Source organism: Penicillium samsonianum (assembly GCF_028829775.1).
Source record: "Penicillium samsonianum strain IBT 33392 chromosome Unknown utg000007l_segment0_segment0, whole genome shotgun sequence".
Classification (NCBI taxonomy): Eukaryota; Fungi; Ascomycota; class Eurotiomycetes; order Eurotiales; family Aspergillaceae; genus Penicillium; species Penicillium samsonianum.
In genome coordinates, this window is record NW_026643265.1 from 1541977 (window position 1) to 1568946 (window position 26970).

At 48.3% G+C, this 26970-nt stretch overlaps 10 protein-coding genes across 10 annotated transcripts; 7 read left to right on the plus strand and 3 right to left on the minus strand.

Annotated features, from left to right (window-relative positions):
• Positions 1–351: 351 nt before the first annotated feature.
• N7471_011419 (putative cytosolic regulator Pianissimo) lies at positions 352–4483 on the plus strand (the record flags this gene model as incomplete). The annotated part of the gene is made up of 4 exons (XM_057284138.1): positions 352–2118; positions 2173–4011; positions 4064–4224; positions 4282–4483. 4 exons carry the CDS (start codon positions 352–354, stop codon positions 4481–4483), a joined length of 3969 nt encoding a protein of 1322 aa, XP_057130404.1.
• Positions 4484–4881: 398 nt separating this feature from the next.
• N7471_011420 (alpha/beta hydrolase) lies at positions 4882–5968 on the minus strand (the record flags this gene model as incomplete). Its single annotated transcript, XM_057284139.1, has 2 exons — positions 4882–5569; positions 5628–5968. 2 exons carry the CDS (start codon positions 5966–5968, stop codon positions 4882–4884), a joined length of 1029 nt encoding a protein of 342 aa, XP_057130405.1.
• Positions 5969–6382: 414 nt separating this feature from the next.
• Positions 6383–8103, plus strand: N7471_011421 (Zn(II)2Cys6 transcription factor; the record flags this gene model as incomplete). The annotated part of the gene is made up of 2 exons (XM_057284140.1): positions 6383–6435; positions 6489–8103. 2 exons carry the CDS (start codon positions 6383–6385, stop codon positions 8101–8103), a joined length of 1668 nt encoding a protein of 555 aa, XP_057130406.1.
• A 686-nt stretch (positions 8104–8789) lies between these two features.
• N7471_011422 (Gfo/Idh/MocA family protein) lies at positions 8790–10094 on the plus strand (the record flags this gene model as incomplete). The annotated part of the gene is made up of 1 exon (XM_057284141.1): positions 8790–10094. The coding sequence occupies one exon, from the start codon at positions 8790–8792 to the stop codon at positions 10092–10094; it is 1305 nt and encodes a 434-aa protein (XP_057130407.1).
• An 877-nt stretch (positions 10095–10971) lies between these two features.
• Positions 10972–12835, plus strand: N7471_011423 (uncharacterized protein; the record flags this gene model as incomplete). The annotated part of the gene is made up of 5 exons (XM_057284142.1): positions 10972–11189; positions 11274–11933; positions 12009–12270; positions 12328–12548; positions 12604–12835. The coding sequence occupies 5 exons, from the start codon at positions 10972–10974 to the stop codon at positions 12833–12835; spliced, it is 1593 nt and encodes a 530-aa protein (XP_057130408.1).
• Positions 12836–13105: 270 nt separating this feature from the next.
• Positions 13106–14728, plus strand: N7471_011424 (uncharacterized protein; the record flags this gene model as incomplete). The annotated part of the gene is made up of 3 exons (XM_057284143.1): positions 13106–13291; positions 13354–13435; positions 13500–14728. The coding sequence occupies 3 exons, from the start codon at positions 13106–13108 to the stop codon at positions 14726–14728; spliced, it is 1497 nt and encodes a 498-aa protein (XP_057130409.1).
• Positions 14729–16335: 1607 nt separating this feature from the next.
• N7471_011425 (uncharacterized protein) lies at positions 16336–17124 on the plus strand (the record flags this gene model as incomplete). The annotated part of the gene is made up of 1 exon (XM_057284144.1): positions 16336–17124. One exon carries the CDS (start codon positions 16336–16338, stop codon positions 17122–17124), a length of 789 nt encoding a protein of 262 aa, XP_057130410.1.
• Positions 17125–17730: 606 nt separating this feature from the next.
• On the minus strand, positions 17731–20185 carry N7471_011426 (CHAT domain-containing protein; the record flags this gene model as incomplete). The annotated part of the gene is made up of 2 exons (XM_057284145.1): positions 17731–18876; positions 18953–20185. 2 exons carry the CDS (start codon positions 20183–20185, stop codon positions 17731–17733), a joined length of 2379 nt encoding a protein of 792 aa, XP_057130411.1.
• A 1838-nt stretch (positions 20186–22023) lies between these two features.
• On the plus strand, positions 22024–23763 carry N7471_011427 (uncharacterized protein; the record flags this gene model as incomplete). The annotated part of the gene is made up of 2 exons (XM_057284146.1): positions 22024–23675; positions 23730–23763. 2 exons carry the CDS (start codon positions 22024–22026, stop codon positions 23761–23763), a joined length of 1686 nt encoding a protein of 561 aa, XP_057130412.1.
• Positions 23764–24516: 753 nt separating this feature from the next.
• N7471_011428 (putative C6 transcription factor) lies at positions 24517–26769 on the minus strand (the record flags this gene model as incomplete). Its single annotated transcript, XM_057284147.1, has 4 exons — positions 24517–25633; positions 25700–26082; positions 26139–26630; positions 26680–26769. 4 exons carry the CDS (start codon positions 26767–26769, stop codon positions 24517–24519), a joined length of 2082 nt encoding a protein of 693 aa, XP_057130413.1.
• Between the last annotated feature and the right edge of the window lie 201 nt (positions 26770–26970).

Consider the following 26970-nt stretch of genomic DNA (forward strand, 5'->3'; position numbering starts at 1 on the left):
TGGCCACCTGGGCAGCCGATGGCTGGAGCGATAAGATTCCTTAGTCAGCGGTTTGTTTCTCCAGATCTGGTTGAGCCGAGCATCTCGTAGTGGGACAACAAGAGCAGTTCGACGATCACTGTTGTGTTCAAGTTAATATTTGATCACCCTTCTGACAGGTGGACATGGCTACTATCTCCCTTTGAAACATCAAGCGACCTGTGACTACGCCCCTCCTTTACGCTTCCCCATACTGCCCTTGCTCCGCTCCGCTCGACCCTCCCGCTAAAACAAGCGACCTCAATGCAGCCCTCCGATACTCAGAACACTTGCGATAGATGATAGCGAGCCAGCAAGGCTAGATGGAGCTCTATGGCTTCCGGGCACAACTCAGCATACTCCGCGTCGGCTCAGCATCGTGCACTTGGTGATGGACGACGCTCCTCGCTCAGTCAGGATGGCGGCTCCGCCGATGGGAGCTGGCAGGATAGTATCCCAAGAATTGGGAGGAACAGGCGATCCGAGTCTGGAGGGAGCAGCAACATGGGCGGACGAGGAGGATCATTGGCACCCTCATTAGCTCCCTCGTTGGCACCCTCCATTGGTGGACCAGGTAGCTTTAGTGCGGAGCTCAAAAGCTCGACTTCACGGAGTGTCACGCCACGGGCGGACGGCCAATATAACAGACGTGCCAGCAGATCGATTGGCGAGGAAGACTTTTACACAACTGAGGAGCGACAGGCTTTCCTTCGAGACAGGATCGCGAAGGAACTGAAGATCAAGAGCGGAACCGAGAATATGCTGGAGGCGCTGCTAGCAAAACCACCGAAGCAAACCAAAGAACAGCGTCTCAAAGTCGAGTCAGAATTGAGCTCATCGAACCGCAAACTTGTCGAATTGCAGCATGAGCTGGAAGAAGAAATATTACGTGCGCAGGCGCCGGCCTCGACTCCTCCACGCAGCAGCCGCCTTTCGAGCCTTTTCCGAGCTAGCCCCATGCGCTCGCCATCTCGAAACAAGGATGCCATCGGATCGGTCAATGGCGATGAGGAAGAAGATGGTGACGGTGACGTGGAGTCGCCAACCTATGTCCTCTCGGAAACGCTGCAGGCGTTGGAAATAGCGGGGATGTCTCCTGATTTCTATGTCGAACGCGCCAACAGCTTGGTTGAATTGTTTAAACGGCATCCCACATTGAAATATGACCTGGCATGGTCTGTTTTTGGCCTACGGGTTCAGGTCATGCTTTTGAGTGACAGTAAAGAGGTGGTAGCTGCGGGTTATCGACTAACACGCTATGCCATCGCTGATCGCAAATCCCTACAAATAATCCGAACACTCCATACCGATGAGCTCGTGATACTGTCCCTGGTTAAAGAAACCAAGGCAAGCATTGAGAGGGAACAGGCATTGAAGTTTGTCAGAGGCTTCCTGGATGTCAAAGACGGTGTTCGAGAGATATCACGCGCCATTGTGCGGACCATCGTTGCTGTTGCTGAACATCATGAAGATCGTCTTCGGAACATTTCAATCATGACCTTGGCTGAGATATTGGTCAAAAATCCCGAACTGGTTGCTTCTGCCGGTGGATTTGCTGCCCTGCATGATGCGCTTGCAGAAGGGACGTTCGGCGCCTCAGAGTCTTTGATATCAAGTTTTCTGCATGTTGTGGACACCCCCCGTAGTCGAAAGTTTCTCCAAGGATCTGAACTTGAAGCTGTTCTTACGCCTTTCACGGATTCATTATCCGATACACTACGCAATGGGCGATTAAAGTCTGCAGCGCGGGCAATTTCTGCGATGCTAAAGACTTGGCCCGGGCTGGTTATTCTTGCAAGACATGACTCACAACCGTTGCGTTCTCTCCTTGATTCGCTTCATTACAATGATCCCATAGCCCGAGACTTGATTATGGAACTATTATTCGACGCTCTGCGAATAAAACCTCCCTCCTGGTCGTCATCTTTCCTTGCGGGCAGACGACTCACAACTTATGGCAGAGTGTCGAATCTTCGCTCTGACCTTGAAACATCAAGAGTCAGCCGCGCTTTCAACGACACTAATAGCAACAGATTCGATTTGACTGCTCATTTTTCTACTCTCATATTGGCTGGTTTGGTCGCGGCAGGGCTCCCAAAGGTATGCATTCTTTTTTTCTAGGCCTGACTTAGTACAGGAGCTGACCCAGTGCAGGTTCTCTCCGACGTCATTGAAGATGAAGCAGATCTCTCTCTCAGACGTAAAGCAACTCTGCTATTAACGGAGGTTCTCAAGCTCGCGCATCATTCCTTACCCCAAGCCGTCAGTGCGAAACTTCAAGTGCTTCCACACCTAATCCCACCCGCAGTCGATTTTGAAACTGAGAATCACGACCTTTCAACCGCAACTATCTTCCAAATTGATAGTATCAATCGGACATTGGCACGTTCTGGTGGATACCCCAGTGGGCAGGGCCGATACAACATGGAGACAGATTTATCGGTTTCTCTGCTTCCCGTTGAGCAAGGGAAAGACAAGATGAGCCCTTCCATGGACGAGACCCAGTTCCGCAATGCCATCCTGGAGACTCATGTCCTGAACACCGTCAACTTCAATAAGTGGAAATGGGACATTATTCACCGTCTAGTGGAGGGTCCTCTTACGAATCCAAAAAGAATGGACGAGGCAATCAAAGGCTCCAAGTTCATGAAACGTCTCATTGGGTTTTACCGGCCTTTCAAGTATCGCTTCGCCATGGTTGCAAACACCAAGGCAAATCAAAGATATGTTCGAACCGGCTGTGTTCTCATGCGCACTCTCGTTATGACCCCCGAGGGCACCAAGTATTTGGCTGAGAACAAATTCCTTCGTCAGGTCGCAGAATGTCTGGCCCAGCTGGACCGCATGAGTGGGCTAACGTCTGCGTCCCCGCTCTTCTCTAAAGATCAGATGGCCAATACCCTAAGTGGAGGCTACTTTGCGATGCTAGGATCATTGAGTGGCGATGTCAACGGACTGCTCATGATGGAACGATGGCATATGCTCAACATGTTTTATCACATCATTGAGCTGCGAGATCGGAATGATCTCATTCAGACTTTGTTAGGAAACATGGATTACAGCCGCGAAAGTCATCTCCGAGTCATGCTTTCTAAGGCCCTGACAATTGGGTCTAAAGAAATCCGGATCTTTGCAACGAGACTCCTGCGCAAATATGCCGTTGGGGATGTGACTCTTTCGCCTCATGTGGCGATTGGCAATGCGGAATGGGTGGTCAAACTTCTTGTCACCCAATTATACGATCCCGAGGTCACAGTCTGCCAGGTTGCCGTCAAAATTCTAGAAGAGGCATGCAATCAACGGGATTATCTTGAGTTCGTGGTCAAATGTCGACCCTCCCTCGATCATCTGGGTGAAATCGGTGCACCGCTACTTCTCCGGTTCCTGTCGACTTCCGTCGGATATCACTATCTGGATGGTCTTGATTACATCACCCAAGAGATGGATGACTGGTTCCTTGGTCGCAACGATAGCTATGTTGGCCTTGTTGAGGCTGCTCTTTCCCGAGCTTACGTCGAGCAACCGCGACGTGGCAGCCTTGTCCCCGAGGATCTCGTGGACCTCCAGGATATTGGGCTGGTACCACCGCATTTCTACCGAGAACTTGCACGAACTGCCGAGGGATGTAGGCTGCTGGAACAGTCGGGTCATTTCAATGAATTTGCTTGGACGATTCGTGATTTCAAGCTGGATGAAGAAGACAACGAAATGCTTCTCAAAGCTAAAGGATGTCTCTGGGCTGTCGGTAATGTCGGCTCAATGGAGCTTGGCGCACCATTCTTAGATGCTGAGATCATCCAACGGATCGTGCAGATAGCAACCAGCGCAGGAGTTCTCACTATGCGAGGCACTGCTTTCTTCGTTTTGGGCTTGATCTCTCGCAGTCGACACGGACTTCAAGTCCTGCGGGGTTTGGGCTGGGATTCCGGTGTTGACCAAAAGGGAGATTCACTGGGACTTTGTCTCCCTACCGATTTCCGAAAATTGTTCTTGGTGAGTATCTTCCGTCCATTCGCTTTCGTCTCATTATGCTCATCCCATCTAGATTTCCTTCCCTGGCTTTGATTATAGATCGAAGCGAACTCCCAAGGAGAAACTCAAGGAAGCCACCACGGACTCGGATCCTGGCAATCAACGGATCTTGAAGTTGATCGTCGATATGGGTAACACGGTGCTCTCCAAACGAGCCGCTTCTGATCTTCACATGTAAGGCTCTCGGTTTTCCTTCTGCCACTTACATCTGCTCACAATTTTCAACCACAGCCTGAAATCCAAACAACCCGAGCGATTCCACCAAGTCCATCTCTTCCGCAAGACCCTATGCATCCTGGAGAGTCATCATTACAGACTCCCAGCTCGACGTTTCGCCTTGGACTTATTTGACAAGAGTGTCATGCGACGAATCGTCCTGGATGAAGATTCCGACTCCGAATCGGACTCGTCAACCACTTCTCGGTCAGAATAAACCCCTTGATCATTCCCTTGCATTTGAACTTTCCTGTCCTGCCAATATACCCTGCAAGACGGTCGATTGGGTGTTTGGCTTTTTGTATCCCGAGCGACGATTTACGCATGTTCAATCTATGACTTCTAAAAATACTGGATATCAAATTTCTTGACCAGCGTAGATCAGTACAATTTTGACCTCGGTCAGCAAACCAGTGCCATTCCGCTCATTATTTTCCACACATAATGAGCAATACTCAAGAGCCCAGCACAGGGGATACCAAGGGAATAAGAGGTATAATACATTTGGATAACTATTGATGATGCAAATATGCGCAAGGTTTTCATTATTTCACAGCTACTGAGTAGTTTGCCTGATTGATGTAAACTTTTATAAACATCACGAATTTTCGTTGATCACGCCGAGTCAACCAATTTCTCCTGCATGAACTCCAGGGTCACCGCATATGCCTCGTCTGCTACTGGTAGACCGGGGAACGCAGTAAAACCGTGAGTGGCACCAGGGTAGATCTTGACGATAGCCTTGCCACCGGCAATGCTCCACTTAGAGCTCATCAGAATCGTGTCATCAAGCAACGGATCCTCTGTCCCGCAGAGGAAGAGAGCAGGGGGCAACGATCCAATGGGGGAAGCTGCAACCAGTGCTTGGAGGTCCTCATATAGTGGGGACACAGAAGGATGTCTGCGCTCGGCGGTGCTCATGCCCGGGACGTACGCACTGTTGAACCGTTCCATGATTTCTAAATTTATCATGAGGGGCTTGGTCGAAGTCGCTATCGTGGGAAGCCCGAGGGTCAGATCAAATAAGCCGTAAGGAAGAATGAGACCCGACAGTTTGTAAGACGGCCGTGATCGCATCAGCTGCAGGGCAGATTGAGCGGCGAGACAGGCCCCTGCTGATTCTCCGCCGATAAAGCGGAGGGGCGCACCGTATGCTCCCACTGCGTGGTCCACCATGTGCTCGGCGGCATCGATGGCATCGTGCACGGCAGCCGGGTAGGGATGTTCCGGGGCCAAACGGTATCCGACTGAAATGGTCGTTAGCTGGCACTTGTTGGCGTATTCCCGGAGGACGCTATCGGAGCTGTCCAAGACATTAATATTTACGTAGGTAGGGTAGGGGAACTAGGGGATAATCTGACTGTTTGTGTGTTGCTAGCACGAAACCGCCGCCATGAAAGTGCAGGAAGATGCCTTTGCTGGGCTGGCCATTATCAGGCTTGTAGATACGGATTGGAATCTCACGGCCAGTGTCGCGCGAGGGAACAGTGCCATCAAGAGCCTCCGGGAGATAGACAGGCTTGGGCAGCGGTGTCTGACCAAGCTCCCGCATCTCACGATATTTTTCGATGCCTACCTCCCACCATCGGGGCCCGTTGGTGGTGATGTTTTCCAGGAGAGCCGCAGCTTTCTTTGTTGACTCTGTAACGTTCTCCGGGTTGAACTTGGAGATATCCAGGGTGATATCGCTGGTGATCGGCATCGTGAAGGGAGTTTGTTGATCGGTGATGAGTTTCTGGACGGATAATGTGAATACAACAAAGGAAATTATTTCAGACCCTGCAGTGATAGATTTATACTCTCCTCTCCAACCCAACCCGGCCCCCTGGCCCCAATCTAGGCAGTCATGCAAACTTTGGCTAGTGTCAGGGATCCCTGCCGCAGAACTGCCTCAATCTGCCTACTAAGGCAGCAGTAGACCTGCCGAGGTGGCTATAATGTCTACATGTGCTGTTTTATTTGTCATGATATGTAGGTGTTTCCCGATGGCCGCCGCTTTATGAGGGCGGTCAAAGCAAAGTCCTGCTGAGTATTTCACAGCGTGGACGGGGCTCTTGCTTACAACACCACATCCATAGGACTCGAACTTCTATGCCTTCACCCATCCGCTTCAGGTATGAGCCGCCGTATAGGGGTTGTCAAATCTCGATCTGGGTGCAAAACCTGCAAGTAAGAGTTTTCGCTGCCGTTTTCAGAGTCCTCAAGATCTAACCGCCGACCAGAATCCGACGAGTCAAATGTGGTGAGGAAAAGCCGAATTGCCTACGCTGCTCTAGCACAGGACGGAAATGTGAATATGAGGGCAGAGGGACTTCTCCCTGGGCTCCCTCCACACCCTGCTACGCACTGTTGTCTCAAAACGCAGGACGACGAGAACGTCGTGCGTTTGAATATTACTTCCAGCATGTGTCCCAAAATCTCGCAGGTGGAATGAATGTAGATTTCTGGACGGGGGTTGTTCCGCAGATCTGCCGCAGCGAGCCCGCTGTGTGGGATGCAATGATTGCAATTAGCGCATTGTATGAAAATCCGAAGCAGTGCATGGACTTTCATTTTTTGAAGGATCGCCGAAATAAAGCACATTTGCTTGATCATGCCCAGCAGGATGCATTGACATGGTATTCGCGATCAATCTCTAGCGTTTCTTCGCAGATCCAGCGAGGCAGCGCAGATCCGTACATTGCACTCATCAGTTGCGCACTATTTATCTGCGTGGAGACAATCCAAGGGCATATGGAACAGGCCTTGGAGCTCTACCGACAGGGTATCACTTTGATACTTGACCTCCGTGCCCAAATCGGCCATGAGGGAGTATCTAGCAGTAAGGCTGTTCTGTTGGAACGCAGCATTGCTCCCTTATTCCTACGACTGGGCACAGGTTCTCTGACCATTTCAGGGACCGAGTTTCCTATTGGACTTTTTGCCTTTGTAGAAACAGACATAAGCGCTGGCTTCGCATCTGTCAATTCCGCAAGAACCATTATGTCCGCCCTAGCCGCGGAAATTGTCCTCTTTGAGCGCGAGGCGAACCTACACCTCAGGGAAGTTGGTGCAGATTCCGCTGTAAGCCCGGAAATGGTCGCGAAAAAAGAAGCGCTCCGAGCCCGTCTCACTGAATGGCATCAGGCATACACCAATATTTGCCGAAGCCACAGCTCCGTACGCACTGTCCCCATATACCCAGAGCCTATCCTGCTCACGTATCATGCTGCTGCCTTGATTTGTTTGACGGGATGCTTAAGGCAACAGGAAACAGTTTTCGATGTCCATTTTGCAGACTTTGTTACTATTGTCGAGCAATCTAGGTTGATTCTCGATGTCTCAGCGGGTCCAAATGGTGCCCAGCCACCATTCACCTTTGAAATGAGTGTGGGTGTACCTCTCGCCATGACTGTGTTGAGATGTCGTGACCCAAACTTGCGGCGAAGGGCTTTAGATCTATTGCAACTAGCACCTCCGATACAAGGATTTTTCAAATGCGCCCCCGTGGCTCTTTTGTCAGAGGTATTGATGAAGCTGGAAGAGGGCTATAGCCTTGCCCAGGGGGAAGAGAAGACAGTAGCACTTTCTCACAAAGTTCTCCACAACAATCCCACAACAACGAATGAGGCAACCGGGTCACAAGCAGCATTAATTTCTGAAGAGGCTCGTATACATGACTATAGTATCTTCAGACGGAATGAGTGGCAACCTCTGTGGATCACCGAGGAAGATCTTGCACCGTTTCCACGTGATCCGAATCAACTATATCTGGGATTTTCAAGAAATCAATACGACAAGGAAAGCAGCACTTGGCGGCCAGTTTTTCAATGCATACCGTTAGAGGTCAGCTTTTGAATGTTCTGTCACGTCTTCTCATGTCTCATGTTCATATGTATTGTTGACTGTATGCTTAAATATCAATTTCTCTCTGAGAACCCTTGAAAAGAGTTCAAGTATTTTTTATCTTCTTTTGTATACTTATATACCTATCAGCCCGGCCCATGCCCGGGGCCCCGGGGGGATGCTCCCGAGATCCATGGGTCAACCTTCCAAGGAATGTTGGAAAGCCTGCCCCTTAAAAAAGCTTGGCTCGTCATGGAAATGCACACGTACTTACATAGGTAATTCTACATACCATATTTCCTCTGCCATCTTGGCTGCCGCCGCTTCATGAGGGCGCTCACAGTCAGGGTCAATGCGGCTATTACCAAGCCCGCAGATCTGTGGAGGGAGTCATCTGACAGGCAGTTTGGAAAGATTTTCCCACCAATTGTACACTTTTCCGAATCGGAAAGAAATGCGAACGTGGTTTGGCGGATATGATTTTGATTTAAACTGGTATTGAGTTCATAGTGAACTCGGGTTACTGTTTCCCCGCATGTGGCCCTAGTGGAGAACCGCCAAGTATAAATCTCAACATCAAGAAGCCACTGTACCGTGTACGCCTCCTTTTTTCCAACTCATCGGCTGCATTGACTGCTGCGTGCTCCAAATATCTTCGTTACTTAAATCCCTGTCAGTGCCCAGGATATTCGAACATAATGGGTGATATTGTCCTTTCGCAGAAAAAGCGCTATGCGCTGATCGGGACTGGTGGAAGATCGGCTATGTTCTACACGAGCATTGCGAAGGATTTCAATAAGACCAGCACTCTCGTTGCAATCTGCGATACCAATCAGACTCGACTCAATTACGCGAAAGCCAAGATCGAGGCCTTGGGTCATGAACCGGTCCCAACCTATCTCGCTGCCGATTTCGATCTCATGATCAAGGAAACAAAGCCGGATGAGGTTATTGTTACCACCATCGACCGTACCCACCACACCTACATTGTCCGTGCCTTGGAGCTTGGCTGTAATGTCATTACCGAAAAGCCAATGACCATCGATGTACCACAATGCAGCGAGATCCTTTCGGCTGTCGATCGTACCAACCAGAGGGTCAGGGTCACTTTTAACTACCGTTACGCGCCGCATAACACGAAAATCTTTGAACTCATTCGATCCGGCGCGATCGGTACCGTTACAAGCATTCACTTCGAGTGGATGCTCAACACGTCCCACGGTGCAGACTACTTCCGACGTTGGCATCGTGATGCTCGGAACAGCGGCGGCCTTCTGGTTCATAAATCGACCCACCATTTCGATTTGATCAACTTCTGGCTGCAGTCTCGACCAAAGACGGTATACGCACAGGGAGATCTCAAGTTCTACGGTAAGAAGAACGCCGAGAAGCGGGGTGTGACCCAGTTCTACTCGAGGGCTCATGGCAGCGAGGCCGCCAAGAATGATCCATTTGCACTGCATCTGGACGAAAACCCTCAGTTAAAGTCTCTCTACCTGGATGCCGAGCATGAAGATGGCTACTTCCGTGATCAAAGTGTCTTTGGCGATGGAATCAGCATTGAAGACACGATGAACGTGCTTGTTCGATACGAGAACAGCGCAGTATTGACCTACTCTCTCACTGCGTATGCCCCCTGGGAGGGCTTCCGTGTCAGCTTCAACGGAACAGGCGGTAGGCTGGAGGCAGAGATTGTCGAGAGTAGCTATGTCAACTCTGGTGGAGAGCAATCCCTGGAAGGCGCCGCTGAAAGTACAACTCTCCTTTTGCGACCTCTGTTCCAAGAGCCGCGCAAGGTTGAGATTGTGCAAGGCGCAGGTGGGCACGGGGGAGGTGATAATGTGCTTCTTCGTGATCTTTTCGGAGAAGGTGAGCCTGATGAATACATGAGAGCTGCTAGTCACATTGATGGTGCGGCCTCTATTCTGACCGGTGTTGCTGCCAATCGCTCGATCCGTACTGGACAGGTGGTAAACGTCAAAGACATCCTCGATCTCCCTTGAACAATGTCGGCTTTCTAGACTGATTAATGAGTTTCATAGAAACATTTGTTTTTGGAATAAACATTTTTGAATTGAATTTTGTTCGTGAACTAGCAATTGGCAAGACAACCAACCATGTAGAAAATTTTGGCTAATGCACTTAATCATTTTACAAGTGCCGCGTTAGCTCTGGTTTCCTTCGTTCTAAAGATATTGAGACCCGTTACTACACAGAACTCTCAAGCCAACCTCGCACTTTGCAAATATTACATGTAAAGCATTATACGGATCCAGCAGCCTTAGCAGTTTAGGTATAACGAATGAGGAAAGAGGTAATCTATATGCGACAAGCATACTACAGACGGCTAAATTATAAACGGGAAGGTTTGCCCCAAGGATTGATTGGCCTGCCAAGATCCACCGATCTACCGAATTGATATATGTTGTACTTAGCCTCAGATTAAAATGCGGGGAAGTACAAAGGATGTTGATCTACCCCCGTTTTTCGGGTCAATTGGTAGCGACGGAGGCTTTCCAAGCCTGGGCAATGCTTCCCCGCAATATCAGCCACCAAAAAGCTTCCAAATGAGCAGTACTTGGCCATCTTCTTTGTTCGTATTTGCTCATGTTTATGCTTTAGCTGCCCTTGATAGGTGCAAAAACTGATTTAGACCCTGACGCCGCAATTATATCAGGCCGTGCAACGGAATACAGAGCGATCTTATGATTCATTATGCCTTTTCAACATTCGCTCTCTACGCTAGGGTCAGAGCGATGTCGAACTATTGGGCTGAAAGAGAAAAGAATGATAAGAGGCTTTGCATTCCTTCAAGGACCGAACACTTAAGCAAGTTGGACCTGGATTACCCCTTTTCAACCCCTTGTTATATTCCCCACCATGGCTGCCCAAGCGAATGATGAAATCTCAACAGTTCAGGAGCAGCGCCATGAACAAGCTACACGTTCAAAGGCAGTTGAGTTTTTGACTAGCCATGCGACTGAGACTCCGTTCACCTACGAAGAGGAGAAAGCCGTTCTCCGTCGTATCGACAAGCGAATCCTCGTCCTTCTTCTGTGGGCGTATTTCTTCCAACAGCTTGATAAAAGTTCCATAAGGTAATTACGATTTTTCATGCTACATAATTTCCGGATAGTCCAACGTTTTCCTAATGCTCATGATACTAATCTGCCATTGGTTAGTTATGTCTCCATTTTCGGTCTGCAAGAAGATGCTCATCTAGTCGGCCTACAATATTCCTGGCTTGGGTCTATTCTCTACCTTGCACAATTGATAATGCAACCTCTTGTGGCGCTAATTTTGGTGAAACTCCCCACCGGAAAAGTCCTCGCCAGTGCCATTTTCCTCTGGGGATCAGCACTTACCATTATGGCCGCTTGCACTGATTTCCCCTCGCTTCTCGGAATGCGCTTCGTCCTTGGCTCATTCGAGTCCTGCATTGCACCCTGTTGTGTTGCTATCACACAGATGTGGTGGCGTCGTGGTGAACAGACTTTGCGTGTCAGCTACTGGAATGCAATGAATGGCCTGACCTCCATCATTGGTAGTCTTCTCACCTACGGTCTTGGACACATCCACAGCAAGAATTTATATCGGTATCAGACGATCTTCATGTTCTGTGGTCTTTTGACAGTAGCTTACTCTCTTCTCGTTTTCTGGTTAATGCCTGATTCCCCGATGGAAGCCAAGTGTTTCAGTGAGCGGGAGAGACTCATTGCCACAGAGAGACTACGTGCCAACCAGATGGGTATCTCCAACCAGGAATGGCGATGGGATCATGCTCGAGAGGTTCTCTTTGACCTCAAGACTTGGTGCTGGTTCTTCTCGATTATAACTATCTCGTAAGTATTCAACTTTTGCCAAGTTCACACGCGAAGGAAGAGAAAGAATTTGAACTAACGAGAGATTTGTAATAGTATTGCAAGCGGAGGCATCTCGAGCTTCGGTTCTCTGATTGTAAAGTCATTCGGATTTGACAGCTTCCAAACAATCTTATTCAATATTCCCTTCGGAGTCATTCAGATTCTGGCTATCTTAATCACTGGATGGCTAGCCACATGGACCCAACGTAAGGGTCTCGTTATAGCCGGAGCCAGCGTACTGCCGAGCGCCGGAGCCATCATGATGCTTACTGTCCCGCGACACAACAAGGGAGCCCTACTCTTCGGCTACTACTTGGTACGCTCCCAATAACATAGTGATTTATAAGATCTGCAACTAATGTTCTGGTCCCAGGTCTCTACAATGGCATCTATCACCCCACTGATATATGCCTGGCAAGCACAAAATACCGCAGGTGACACCAAAAAGAAGTGTACCTCTGGTATGGTATTTATCGGCATGTGTGCTGGCAATGTTATTGGACCGCTTCTTTACTCTACCGAGGAGGCACCATTATACCGAACGGGTCTTATAGCCAACCTTGCCATGTTTGTCACTGTTGGTACCATCGCTGGGTATGCTCCAACTTAACCTCAGTTGTTTTATTTTTTGACTAACTTATTTTGGTAGTCTCACTCCTTTCTATCTCATGTACCTGAATAAGAAGCACGAGAAGCGACGCGTGGAACTCGGGAAAGTCGGCCCCGTGGCTGATATGTCTATGCTGGACAAGGACCAGCGGAAAGAGACCAAGACAGTTGAGCTGGAGGATATTCGGGATCAAAAGGTCTCGGTGGAAGAAGACAACGGTTTGCAGGACATGACCGACCTGAAGAACGAAGACTTCGTCTATGTTTATTAGCTCCCAAAGATATTCAGAGCACACTGAATTTAGACCAAATATTGTTCTACGATATCAACACATCTTGTTTCAAACCAAGTTCATGATCCCCATAATGAACCACATGGTAATTCAAACTAGCGCATTCCAAAAAGGGTCGCCGATGGGCAGATGCCCCGCCTTTTCGATAAGACCGGTGGACGGTTCTGGAGTGGAACCCCCTCTTACCAGCTTGATACTCCGAACTGTATCTTTCATTTGACACATATTCTATCCTTGTTCATCTTCAATATGACCAAACAATCGATTCTTGATTTGGATCTCATCGTGCTGAACTGTACTTTGGCCACCGTTGAAGACGTGGTGCAATGTGACATTGGCATCAAAGACGAGAAGATTCACTCAATTCTCCCCCAAGGATCTCTGGCTGGCTCAAAGGCCAAAAAGACCATCGACGCCAAGGGAGCTCTGGTTACGGTTGGTCTTTTCCCACCTCTATCACGAGTGAACTAGTGGCTATGTGCTGACCTTCTTTCAAGCCAGGAGGGATTGATGCCCATGTTCACCTTCAGGAGCCGCCGCTTTTTGGACTCGGGTCCACTGCAGACAGCTTCGAGTCCGGTTAGTCTCCCAGTCTCCAGAGCCGGCAATTAGCGTGTTTAATCAAAATAACTGACCCTCCTAGGCACCCGTGCCGCGATTGCGGGAGGTACAACCACCGTCGTAGCCTTTGCACCTCAACGGAAGGATGAAGATAGTGTTCTCGCAACTCTAGCTTGCGTTCATGAACGTGCCAAAGACCAATGCTACAGCGACTACTCGTTCCATCTCATCATATCCAACCCATGCGAAAAGACCCTTGCGGAATTTCCAGCCTTCCGAGAGCTAGGAATCTCGTCCGTAAAGATATATATGACGTACAAAGATTTGCGCCTCAACGACGAGCAATTCTTGGATGTCTTGTTTCAATCCCGTCTACATAAAGTCACAACCCTGGTGCATGCCGAGAACGATTCTGTGATTGCGTGGATGACCAAAAAACTGCATGAGCGTCAACTATACGCACCAAAGTACCATACGGCTTCACACCCTGCCGTCGCCGAGATTGAGTCCAGCTACCGTGCAATCTGTCTTTCCGAGTTTATTGATACTCCCATATTAATCGTACATGTCTCTAATCCTCGAGCCGTCGATAACATTCGACAAGCCCAGGCAAAGGGGCTTCCAATTTATGCCGAGACTTGTCCTCAATATTTGTTCCTTAGCAACGAAAATCTGGATCGGCCTGGACTCGAGGGGGCAAAGTGTGTTTGCAGTCCACCACTACGCAACAAATCCGACCATGAGGCTATTTGGGCCGGTCTCGAGGACGGAACATTTACCATTCTCTCGTCCGACCACAGCCCGTTTAACTTCAACGATTCGATATCAGGCAAAGGATCGAGCGTGACAGCGGAACGCCCCGATGGGCAGTTTCACCTAGTTCCCAACGGATTCTCTGGCGTCGAGACCCGAATGCCATTGGTACTTTCGGCTGATCGACTTAAGATACAAAGATACGTGGAGTTGACATCGACCAACCCGGCGAAATTGTATGGCATGTACCCGAGAAAAGGCGCTCTTATCCCGGAGGTCAGTGATGCCGACTTTGTCATCTGGTACCCCGACGGGAATCTTGATATGACTATCACCAACGACATCCTTCATCACGATGTCGACTACACCCCATTCGAGGGACACAAGGTAAAGCAGTGGCCGCGCTACACTGTTCTTCGTGGACAAGTGGTTTGGGACAGGGAAGATGGAGGGGTCGTAGGTGCTCGAGGCTTTGGTCAGTTTTTGCATCGCACAGAAAGCATGTTGGCGGGCAGTAGGGGTGAGGGGTCTTGGGACGTTGAAACCGCGTGGGTTTAGTAGGTAGAGATAGACATCTTCAACAGCCCGGGAAAAGAATTCCTCGATCCCGAGTTACCTCTCTTCTTTCCTTTCAATCCGGTAATCTCAGTATTAGTCCGTGGATTCCACTGACATTATGTTAACCGCGAATTGACTACCGATTGCATCACTTTCGCTAGTTATTTGCAGAGATGATGAAAAGCTTTGGCCATGAAGCACCTAGGATAGAACCCCAGTTTAGATGCTGATATAAGTCGGAGCCAGATACAATACCGTTAGTCTTACCATCTAGGGGATCGCAGCTTACGACGGTCATATTTATGATCTTCTCGAGCTTATAGCTAGGCGAGTAGTAGTCCAGGTCTTTCTAGATAACGTTACCAATTAAATAGTTAGTTTGACCATTATACCTACCGGAAGGCTAGAGCACCGGCGACTACGCCGTTAAACTAATCGGGGAACTAGTCTTCCGCACGACCCAAAACCCAACCCAGTCTGGGTCTAGGTCGAAAGCTGATAACCCAGGTCCAACCCAGACCTAGTGAGTAGGGCTCTAGAAAACCCAGTTTAGGCCTAGTTCTACCCAGTTTTTATATAAATTGTGGTATAAATATTTAAATAACATACTGTCATTTTACTCTATTATAGTTCCTAAATTGAAATACTACACCTACTAATAAGGTAAAGGAAATTTTAAGAAATCTCCTCGTAATTAAAAGAAGTATGTCTGGTTTAGTATTAATTACTTCTTAAAATGCTTTATTTTATATAGGAAGGTGATATGTGTTAGCTACTAGTTTTTTTAAATATAAGAGTGTATTTTAAAATATTAAGTAACTATACTAAAGTTGTAGATATATATATTTAATATATATTAATATAGTATATATTTATATATAGAGTAAAATAATTTTAGAACTTATTTATTTCTCTTTTTCTTTTTAGTATTATAGTTTATATTACTTATGAAAGGTAATAGTTGAGCAATAAGAAGGTACAAAACAAGTCAAAATGTTGTACTACTCCGAATTGGCTCCTTTCACGAGGCTCTGACAGTGCCCAGTACAGTCTTTAGGGGAGTCTCCTACGCTCGCTAGGTCCTGTATAACCGGGTGTTGAATTTGCAGGTCCAGATTAGAAGACTTAAAAATAGTTTTGACAAAAGACCTATAATTAATTTGGGCTATGGTTGAGATATTTCGTGATCTGGTGATAGAGATACACAATAGAACTTAATTGCCAATATCTTCCCGTGGATAGGAAGAATTGTAACAGCCGATATACTTTTTCTAGTTGTTGGCTGCGTCAGTTTTTTATAAGGATCCAAGTCAGCCGGAACGAAAAATGGTGACGTACGTAACCTTACTCGGTGACTTGAGGCGTCGTAGCCCTTTTGGATTGATCTAGTTCCAGTACTCGTCGACACTAACCGTTTGCAGACCAAAAAAGATCTGCGGGGTAACAATAGAGTATAATATGGAGTAATTACTGAAGAGCGCGCATTCCTTGCTTTCGCCTACGAGCTCTTTCAACATATAATGCGCACAAGAATCCAATACCAGAACCCCCGCCCTTCTTGATACGGATATTTTAATCTATCACACTTGTGTCTTAGCTCTAGAGACATGCCAACTACTAACGCCGTCCTCCTTCCCAAAGTGTTCCCAAAGGATCTGATCTCGCTTGGGCAACTTATTCGCAACCCACTAATCCCGAATGTGGATACTTATACCAAATGTTGTGCTCATGTGACCGACGACGACACCACCGACCCCAATCCAGAAGAGCCCTATAAGACAATTGTGTCAACGGACACGCGGGGTCGCTTCAATATTGCCTTGACTAAATATCTCGGCTTTAAAGCCAATGCCCAAAGCACAAATCTACTTTCAATCGAGGCTCAGAAACTTGAGTATCGGGCGCTTAAAAATGCATCAGATGTTTTCAAGCGCATTTGCAAGGATCCCGATGTCAAAAGTTGGATTGGTGAAATGGCCCGTTACAAAGCACCCTGTTATTTTGTTATTGGCATACAAGTGCTGCACGATGCAGAATTCACAAGGGCTATACTTCGGGGTGGGGGCGGTGGTGGCTATGTAACAGTACCGTTGGAAGCAACAGCCCAAATTCCTCTCCATATCGAAGGAGAACTCGGTGCAGATAGTTTCGGAAGCGGTTCAGGAAAGGTCAATGGTGTTTTTGGGATTGAAGTTCAGAGACTAGATTTTCACACAAGTTCTCCACAAGAGCCGGCACTTAAAAGTGATGTTTCTTGGCACTGGTCGTACCAGAGAGTGAAAGGAACGCAGCAGGAGGAGGACAAGATACTAACCATTAAGCTCAAAGACGTTGAAGAGAACGAGCTTTCACAGTTGATTAAACAGTATGACAAAGACGATGACGAGGAGGAGTAGTAGTAGCTACGCGATGGGATTACAAACGAATTTAACTAAGGTGCTTTATCCTTGGATATGAAAAATGTCAAAAAACTCCACTCCATTTAAAGCGATCTCGTGGGAACCTTAAGCGGGGACTAAGAAACTATCCCCTAAGTCTGTCCTTCGAGCGTTGGCATATGTGAAGTATTCATTGATCAGATCTTCCCGCCGCTAATAATAATGCGGCAGAACTTTCCCTAATCAGGAGTCTGATTTGACGGGGTTTTGACCGTCAAAAAGATCACCTAAAACCGACACAAGTGTGACAGTGATAGTGTATATCAATATAGCAACGGCCAAATACAGCCTCGAGTCTAGTATTGGAATAGAGTTCAGCACGAATTGAGTATTTGTATTCGTGTTGACACCAAAAATATATAATAACAATTAGAAGCAGCCAATTGGCATGAAAGGCTCTGATTCTTGTAAACTATCTGGGGGTCTGGATTACGAGCAAGCGGCGTGATTACATATGGCGAAAGGAAGACTTTTAGTTACCTAACTCATCTATAGAGACGACAGGGGTCTCTATAGGGGATCCGCTCCGCTGATCATACATAGGAGAGTATTGATCCGGACTCATCAAAACCCATAGTGCAAAAATGGTGCCCAAATCACAGGATCTCCTCTCATTCTGTTTGCAGCGGTACGGGTTGTTTCACGAAAATCTCGCACTGCAAAATGCAATGCTTCAACCGTGGTCGTCGCCCAGTCTCGTTGATCTTGCCCAAGTCGTTCATAAAAGCGTTTAGTCACTTCAAGTCCTGCTTCCTCACCGACATACCAAGCAGATCCCACAACGTTCAAAAACCCTGCTAGCTGCAAGACTGCCGCTAGATGAACGTGTTCATCCTGTAAGTTTTCAACACCTGCGTTTGCGGTGAAACAGGCTGAGAGAAAAGCGAGCTCAGACTTCCCAATGTCCAGGGTTTGCAATCGGCTTATATTCAGCGGATTTTCCTTCCAATCTCTTGTTAAAAATTTGCTCAGCAGGGGACGGTCGTAGTCAACCTCTCCATGGCATGAAAAATGGACTACCTTGGGCTCCTTCATTATCGCTTCGAGTACGGCTTGAGTTGTTTCACCGATAAGGACTTGCGACTTAGGAAACAAATTTTTGATGTAATCAGCTTCCTTTTCGGATAGTGTTAATGGCTGCCTGTCTGGAGTTTCAGGCATCGAGACAACAGCAATGTCGATGGAAGATAGGGCAGATATGCCTTCTTTGATGTCTGGCTTATCCATAGAATTCAACTTCTTGTAGCGCTCATGATTGCGGAAGAGGCTCCTTAAGCTAAGTGCATAGGAGGAAATAACTCGGTTCATCACATTACTGTCCTTGTGCAAGCCCAGGCCAGCCGCATGTATTGGGTATAGACAAAGAATCCCTGTCGGAATCCAACAAATATGGGGCCAAGTGTCAGAAGACAAGACAGACTTTTCGTGTCCCAAATTGTCCAGGACCGGCTTCGCAAGCTTCTTCCAAAGGTCTCGAAAATATGTTGATAGTAGCTGGTGGAGATCATAAAAGACATCTATGTCTGTTTCCGCAAGGCGGGTCTGAATTTCCCAACTTTCTTCTGCAAGTTGGTCCTCGTCAAGATCCGCAAGGTACACACTTTTGATTTCGCCTTTGGAGATGATGATTGCATCACTTCGTATATCCGTCACATTGACCAATGCAATATCTCTGCCTTCCGCGAGATCCAGTATATTCTCCTTGCTTAACTTGTCGGAGGGGGAGGGGGGGAACAGCTCCAGGAATCATGCGTAGTTCATCTCGAATAATTTCGAGATTTCTCACTCTCTCCACTCCACCTTGAAATGAAGCGGTACTATCAACTATAGAATTGATAGCGTTCCGTGCCTCAACGAATCGTCTTCCAAGCATTTCATCGGAAGAACAGACGAGCGCCGTGTCTTGCACGTCCTCATACTGAGATGCAATTGCGATGCCACGGCCTTCCTCTAGGAGCAGAAGCGCCTCGTAAGGGTTGTCGTCAGCTTCGAGACTAGCAGCTGCAGTGTAACGGGAAAGTCCGTAAAACGTGCTTATGTTGTCCTGTTGGTCTTCCTGTGATGAAACTCGGCACAGCTCCCTCAAACGATTCAAGCTGAATCGGAGAATTTTGTAGCATCTTCCCAATATGCTTCTCCTCCGTCCGATGGGAAAACTCTTGATGTACGAAACAAAAGTTAATGCATCTTCTGCGCCAGAGAGCAGCCGTCCACCATGTAGGGAAAATGACGCCTCGAGATACTCCAGAGCCTGGTTCAGAAGTTGTTCTCCATCTGAGATTCCAAACTTGGGAAGTACTTCGCTATCACGAAGATAACAGAGATATGCCCTTTGTAGACGGAAGGCAAGATTGCTAAGCGCGCGGTCACTCGGTTGGCCATGGGAAGATAAATATTCGATAATTTGACGGCCCCACGCCAACGAGCGAACTAAGTCGTCAATTTCTTGATCTCGTTCCCACTTTATCTGGTAAACAAGTCCCAGGACATTCATCACTTGCAGACGGAGCATATCCTCAAGTCCATCTTCACGGACCGAATCTTCAACATCCCTAGCTGCATTAACCATGTTATCAAAATCCTCCTCTGTGCTTTCGTGAAGCTGATTGACCTTCGTAAAGAGACATAAAAGAAGGTTCACGCCACCTTCCACTAGCAGAGGTTTATTTTCTTCTTCTGCAAGATGTCCTATCTGCATAACGGAATTGGTTGCAAACTCGATCGCATGGCGTAAATCATCTGGATGCCGACCGCGCATGAAGCGACTACGCAGGCATCTAGAATAGGATAATGAAAGGCGCGCAGTATTTTGGAAGTCATCATCACTCGTGCTTTCAATAAGTTCGCCGAGGTACTTTAATGCATCCTCAAGAGATTTCCACTTATTGACGGCTTCGTATTGATCAGAGCAGAGTTCTGCTAACTGTTCAAGGACTCGCGAACGGCTGGGCCCGGGATTAAGGCCTTCAAGTTCGAGTTCAAGGGCACGAACCTTCAGGGAGCGCGACAACGCATCCATTGGACTTAAAATTCGGTCACAGCGAAGACACTAGTCTTTAGGTCTCAACGAACGAGGAGTAAGAGAGGAGTAAGAGAATTATGGTTAAATGAGTATAGAGATATATATATCGACAAACAAGAGTGTTTCTTAATAGGTGAATACCGAGAGTCACAAGTATCCCTTCTACCTTTCTAAATATATCCGCATATGTCGCTTAATACGTAGTCCATATTGAGCCTAGCTAGGGTCATATGAACTTCTGTCTCACGTATCGAAGCTTATTGTTCCAGCGAGATTGCGTTGTACTGCAATAGACTGTAGTTAAAACAGTCATCTCCACCATCGACAAGCAGCCAGACCATGGCCAGGGACACTTTCCGACCATAACCGGAACATCTGACACTCAAATAACCGCCTTAAATTAGTGTAATAGAAACAGTCTAGACTGTCCGTACTACGCAAACGGAAGAGGAAATGATTCATGATGTGTTAGAAATTGAAAGGCTATAATCACGCCACCAAACCAGAACATTAGCACCTCTGAACCCTATCCGCTTACCACACCCCGGTTCATCCACATAGACGAAGTGGTAAGAGTACAGTATAACTGCGAGATTAAATGTCAATAATTATTATCAGCGTTGCAGTGGTGGATCAAATCCGATTTGACTGGGTGAAAATTTGTGGGGTACGGGTGGGTCCAGGAAAGGCTTCAAGAGAAACCTTGGAAGGTTGCTAGGTAGTGGTCCAGCTAGCAAAACTGGCTCATAACCTCTTTGGGATCGCGCTACAGTGATGATCAATAGAGAAACAGTGTAGTCGATTCCTATCAGAGCAAAAGGACGGAGAGGAGAAAGAGAGAGGAGAAAGAGAGAGGAGGAAAGAGAGAGGAGGAAAGAGAGAGGAGGAAAGAGAGAAGCTATCTACTATCTAACTAGTTAATAAACGGCAGTAATCAGACCAGGGGGACCACTCTGATCTCTCACTAAGATTACCTGGGTAAACGGGATCTGTCCCATGATTGCCCGAGAAACCAGGCACCCAGCAATTGGCGCGAGATGATGAAATCACTCTGAAAGAGATCAATAGGCCCAAGATGAGAAAGCGTAAGGTTGTAAAGTGAGAGATTACTTACGTATCAATATTTGATAAGGATAGTTGGCCGCTCATGCGGCCTTTACCGAGTTAGAACCAATGACTGCAGCATCCACCCAACTTTTATCTGATGGGTGATTGTATTCAATAATTTTGATGTTTTATGCCAGGGTTTATTTATCTGTCTTCTATGTTTGTACTAGGTCCATTGCCTAAACCAGCTGTCCAGTGCGAATGGGCTTCTGCGCCGCGATGCCCGTCGAGATGGACATAGCACGTAGCTTCAACAATATCTTCGACGTCTTCCACACAGTAGATCTCATAGTACATAGTCGATTTTATGCTAACTAGAGTGGGATTAACGCGTTGGGTTTTAGTCATGGAGATGTCCTTCTAAGTGTTCCCTTCGAAAATAATTTAAGGTGTTGTCGAAGTGAAGTTAAGAGATATATATCGGTGCACTACAGTTCCAAAAATCCCAGGCCTATATACTATCACGTGCTGGTATAAAATGGCGGCTAAATGAGGTTAGTGTGTGCGTAGTACTTATATGTATATGTACCTTAATGTACACCAGTATTAGTACTGTACATGATGTACTGTGACAACGGACCTCGGGATCCATGGATGGTCACTGATCCGATTATCTAAAGTTGACCCGCACCTACCCGACTGCAGATAGCGGATCCCCCAACCCCGAGCTTTATTATTTATTCTGTTGTCATCCTTATTTATCTCGCTTTTTGCCCGACTACAGTATAATGGAAGATGCAGCCGAGTCCCTATCCACGACACACCTGACCAACGCTGAACCCATCCCGACCGTAATGGAGAGCCCGGAGGTCTCAAGCTCAGATGTTTCAAGCTCGGAAGAGCATACACCTAGCGATACAACAGGTCTGCCTCATCTGGTCATCCAGTTGATCCAGTGCCAACAATGCTCCCGACCTTTGCGAAGTCCGCTCCGCCTGCCATGCGGGAATTCGGTCTGTCGGGAATGTTTACCCGCCTTTCGGCCACGCACGGGTATTACTTACCCCGTGGCTGAGGGGAGAGACCAAGAATTTACATGCTTTTGGAAAGGAAATGGCGCGTGTGTTGGGGACCATTGTGTTGGAGATTGTGGCGCTGATGTGCTGCTTGGGAAGTTTGTTGGTCTTTTTGGCGAAATACTGGGGCCGGAGGCAAACAGGGCAAACAACGTGTCTCGAGATTGGTCCGAGGATGACGGACCATTACTGCGATGGAAGACTGATGGGCGGAATCCAAATGGGAGTGGCCAGTTGCAGCGGCATGGGTGGCTGGGGGGAATATATAGCCTGGCACTGGAAGGCCGGTTCCCGTCTGATGCATGCGAAGTTATCTATGGAGATTCTACAACCCCAGCCGGAAGCATTGAATCGCAGGATCTCATTCACTTCCAAACACTGCGAGACAGTCTCCGCGCCGAGTTAGACTGCCAGGTTTGCTATGCGCTCGTTCTAGACCCGATGACCACGCCTTGTGGCCACACATTCTGCCGTAAATGTGTCGCGCGGGTCTTGGACCACACCGATCTATGTCCCATTTGTCGCCGAAAGCTAGGCATGCCGAATGATCTACAATCAGAGCCAATAAATCAGACTCTGGCGCGGCTGATCAACTACTTTTTCCCCGACCAGATCTCAGTTAGGCGGGAGACTAGCGCCCAGGATGAGATAGGTCCGGATTACGAGAAGAATTTGCCACTTTTTGTGTGCACGCTATCATTCCCGACAATGCCGACTTTCCTCCATGTCTTCGAGCCCAGGTACCGACTTATGATTCGGCGGGTTCTCGCACATGGAAATGGAAAGTTCGGCATGGTCATGTATAACCGGCAAGGCCGGGTACTGCCAGGTCAGCTGGATGACGTACCGTTCGTGCAATACGGAACGCTCTTGATGATCGAGCGATATGAACTGCTTCCGGATGGTCGCAGTCTTGTGGTGGCTACAGGCGTGTCGCGGTTCAGGATCGTCGACTCGGAAATGCGGGATGGCTATTATGTTGCTAGAACAGAGCGCGTAGATGATATCTCGCTCGCAGAGGAGGAGCGGCTTGAGTCGATGGAGACCTCAACAGACGGTGTAAATGCTCTCCCAGAAGAGAATGAATCCGATCCCTCGTTAGACTCACTGCCAACTCAGCAGTTACTCGTCTCAGCCAGAGAGTTCATCAGCAACCAGCGCAGATCTGGGGCTCCTTGGCTGCACCCCCGCGTCATGCTAGCATATGGACCCATCCCCACAGATGCAGCCCGCTTCCCGTGGTGGTTTGCAAGCATTTTGCCCATCTCCGAAGAAGAGAAATATCCCATACTCGCCGCCACAAGTGTTCGAGAGAGACTGAAGATCTCGGTAAAATGGGCGAGACAACTCGAGGCTCGAGACTGGTAGGTTGAACATCCCTTCTGCCTGTTAGATATTATGCTGATATTTTCTATTAGGTCTACTCGCTCATCACTCTACTCTGTCTTATGACTATCCGTCCCTCTCCTCATCTTCTGCATCATCCCTCTACTATTGAGGCCCTTATCGGGAGTCTTTACCTCGATATCGCCGAATATATTCACGTCGTTGACACCATTTTCTTTCTCGGTCTCGGTCTCATTTGGTGGCTCCGGGCTTTCGTTCCCCGGTATTAGCTCGCAAATACCTAACGAACGTGATCAAACCCGCGACATTGGCCAACAAGAGCAGAGAGATGAAACATACGTTACATACGTCTCTCAAGGATTTGTGATTGGCGCTTTCCTGGCGATCTTCTTCGCCCAGGTTGGTGTCAACTTCCTGCATGCTGTCCGAATCGGAAGACGCAGACGACGGCTTTTGGAAATGCAGTTTCCGCAGCCCTTGCCGCAGCGGGATAGGGAGCAAGATCGTGGCTTGAATAGAGAGCCTAGGCCCAACACAAATGCTACAGAGGAAAATGCACAAGATGATGCGGAGGGACGCCCCGTCACAGGAAACGCTCCTGGTGTTGGATAGTGAGATCCGACATATCTGCTACCCCACAAGCAATATACCCCCTTTTATGACGAAACTTTACGATATTTCTGTTTTCTTTTTTTCGTTCATCATCATCATCTGCCACTTTATCCAAACCTGTTGTATATAGAAGCCTAAATTGAGGCTCCACATATTGATATCCATATCTTCTTGTACCTTGATATCTGGACTGCCCAAGAAGCTTTTTGATATGAGCCCATATTCTATAGCATGGGTTTGCGGCTCTCATGGCAACCCTATAGCCCCGTTAATATCTCCGGCCATAGGCTTCTCATTGCCTACGTCTTCCGGTAGCTGGAAGTCCAAGAAATCCCACATATTAGGGCTCAAGCTATTAGACAAAATGGGCATTACATCTAGATCGGGGAAGCCATCCGCGATAGGCATCGAGTGAGTCAAAGAGGTGTCCCCAGGAGTTGATAATATCGGAACGGGTGAAGCAGCAGAAGTGGTTGGACCATTCAAGGTCTTCAGGATCTCCACCACCTGGCGATAGAGGGGACGCTTCTGGTTCGATCCCGCATGGCGGTTTGCACGTTCACCAGAATCCTCTTCCAACTTCATCAGTGCTTCGAGGGCCATAACACTGCGCGACACCGAATTTTGGAGCAATTCTTGGGGCATAGCATCCCCGGAGGGTCCCTCAGGTGAAATCTTGGTACGCAACAGTTCAATAGCCTCCCGAATATGGTCTCGCGTCATTAAGCGACTGAGTTGGGCACTCGAGCGCTCGGCTTCGGTCGACGAAGAATCAAACAGTAGCCCCAAGACCAGCACAACGGCCGCGTTGAAGAGTTGTGTTTCGTTGGTGGATAGTGAGCCACAAACTGTGCAACGGGCTTGGATCTGGGCTTGCGTGTTGATAATGTTATGAGCCAGCTGCTGGCAGGATGCGCGCCCCATGGGAGAGGAAAGAGTAGCGCGATGCAGGCGGAGGAGTAGACTCCATAGCTGTTGATGCAACATGAATCTTTGAACTGGGATGGCGGCCATGGGACCCATGGCTGTGAGTCCGACGGTGCTTGCCAATCTAAAGTAAGACGGCAAACTTGCCACGTACTTTTCGTACTTTTGATTGAGGTGCTGGCGCCGCTGGGCAGCTTCGTTTGGGGCATCCCCGAGATCAATTAATTCCCGCACAATGCTGGATATTTCCAACGCGTGAATCGTATATGAAAGCATGGTAAACTCGGACCGAGGGCGCTCGGGAATTTTGCCATGTGCCCTATGCATATCGTCGTCATTGAGGTGCAACGGCATCCGGGTATTAAATTGTGAGGGGCGGATAGTATAGTAGCCAAGAGCTTGTCCGCGCGACCAGTCTCTCATGACAAGAGCCCACCTAGCGGTCCCGAATGATTAGCGCCTCGCCCCAAGGGAACAAAGTCCGAGTATTCGGGGTGCCTACCAGATTCGAATCGCAGTTTCGGTGCGAATGTGAGGTGGCTCGGCGGTTGCCCAGCCATAATCTAAGAAAGGCGCGGCATCCAAATTGGCATTGCCCAAGCGATGCAATCCAAGTTTTCGCGCACCCGAAATGGCGGTAACCAAGACGGCATCAAGCTCCAACGAGGTCACTTTTGCACCCAACAGGAGCATTATGGCCGCTTGTAAGCTGGGGATAGAGCCACAAAAGAGGGAAATACCTCCTTGGAGACAACGCACAGCGAGGGACCGCCATGTCGATGTACTCTCATCCGAGGCACGCAGCTGCTCCACGCGCAAAGACAACGGGGTGAGCTGGACACCCAAAAGGGACGCAGTTGGATGAAAGGCGAGTCCTAGCACGAGCTGCGTGGAAATAGTCAGCCGACGCCAGACCAAGCGGGTTTAAAGGAGAGCGGCACCGCGAGAAGCAAAACAGCCAGAGAGTCCATAGATAACGTACTAGCGATAGCCGTGTCGGGGGCAGTCATACTCAAGCAGTGGCGCAATTGATCGGCTTGCTTCATGAAGCTTGGGGTGTGCACCACATTTCCCAAAGGACCCTGGCAACGCGTGACAAAGACCTCGTAGAGTAGTTGGATGATATCCCATTCTGGCAGGGAGTGAACCACATCTCGGATCAAGGCAAGCTGTTGGTCGTGCCTTTGCGGATCCTGGGTCACCCAGTATTGATTGGGGATGTCAGGGGCCACGCCCACTGATTCGGGGAGAGGAATGACATCCACAAAATTCTGTAAAATCTGTGCCGTTTCTTCAATCTCCGGCTCCTCCTCTTTCTCCGGCGTCACTTGGCTGCGGTTCGGTTCTGTATGTTGGGTTTTGGTCCGCTTGGCTCTTGGTTGACGCTCATCTTTCGTACATAGGTGGGCGCAGTCGCGCTTCACACATTCCAACTAGAAACAATTGAGTTTTCATTCCCCATAAAACTCCAGGCACACTCACACAAGGCTCTTTACGATCACATTTTAATTTGGAGGTGCGACATCGCGAACAGGAGAGCGTGAGCTTCTTGCGGGGGTGGGCAACCTCCATGTTCGAGTGGGATGTAAGAAGGGAAGTTGGACATTCCCCATCGACGTACTAAACCCGCTCGGCTCGGCCCCCACCGTCAAGCAGAATCGCGGAATCGGTCCATCTCTCATGATCGTCATGGTATGCGGAGGTTGATATTGATGATTGTGATATTGACGTTTACGTTTTCTATATATAAGGAATATTTTTAAAAAATAGTAT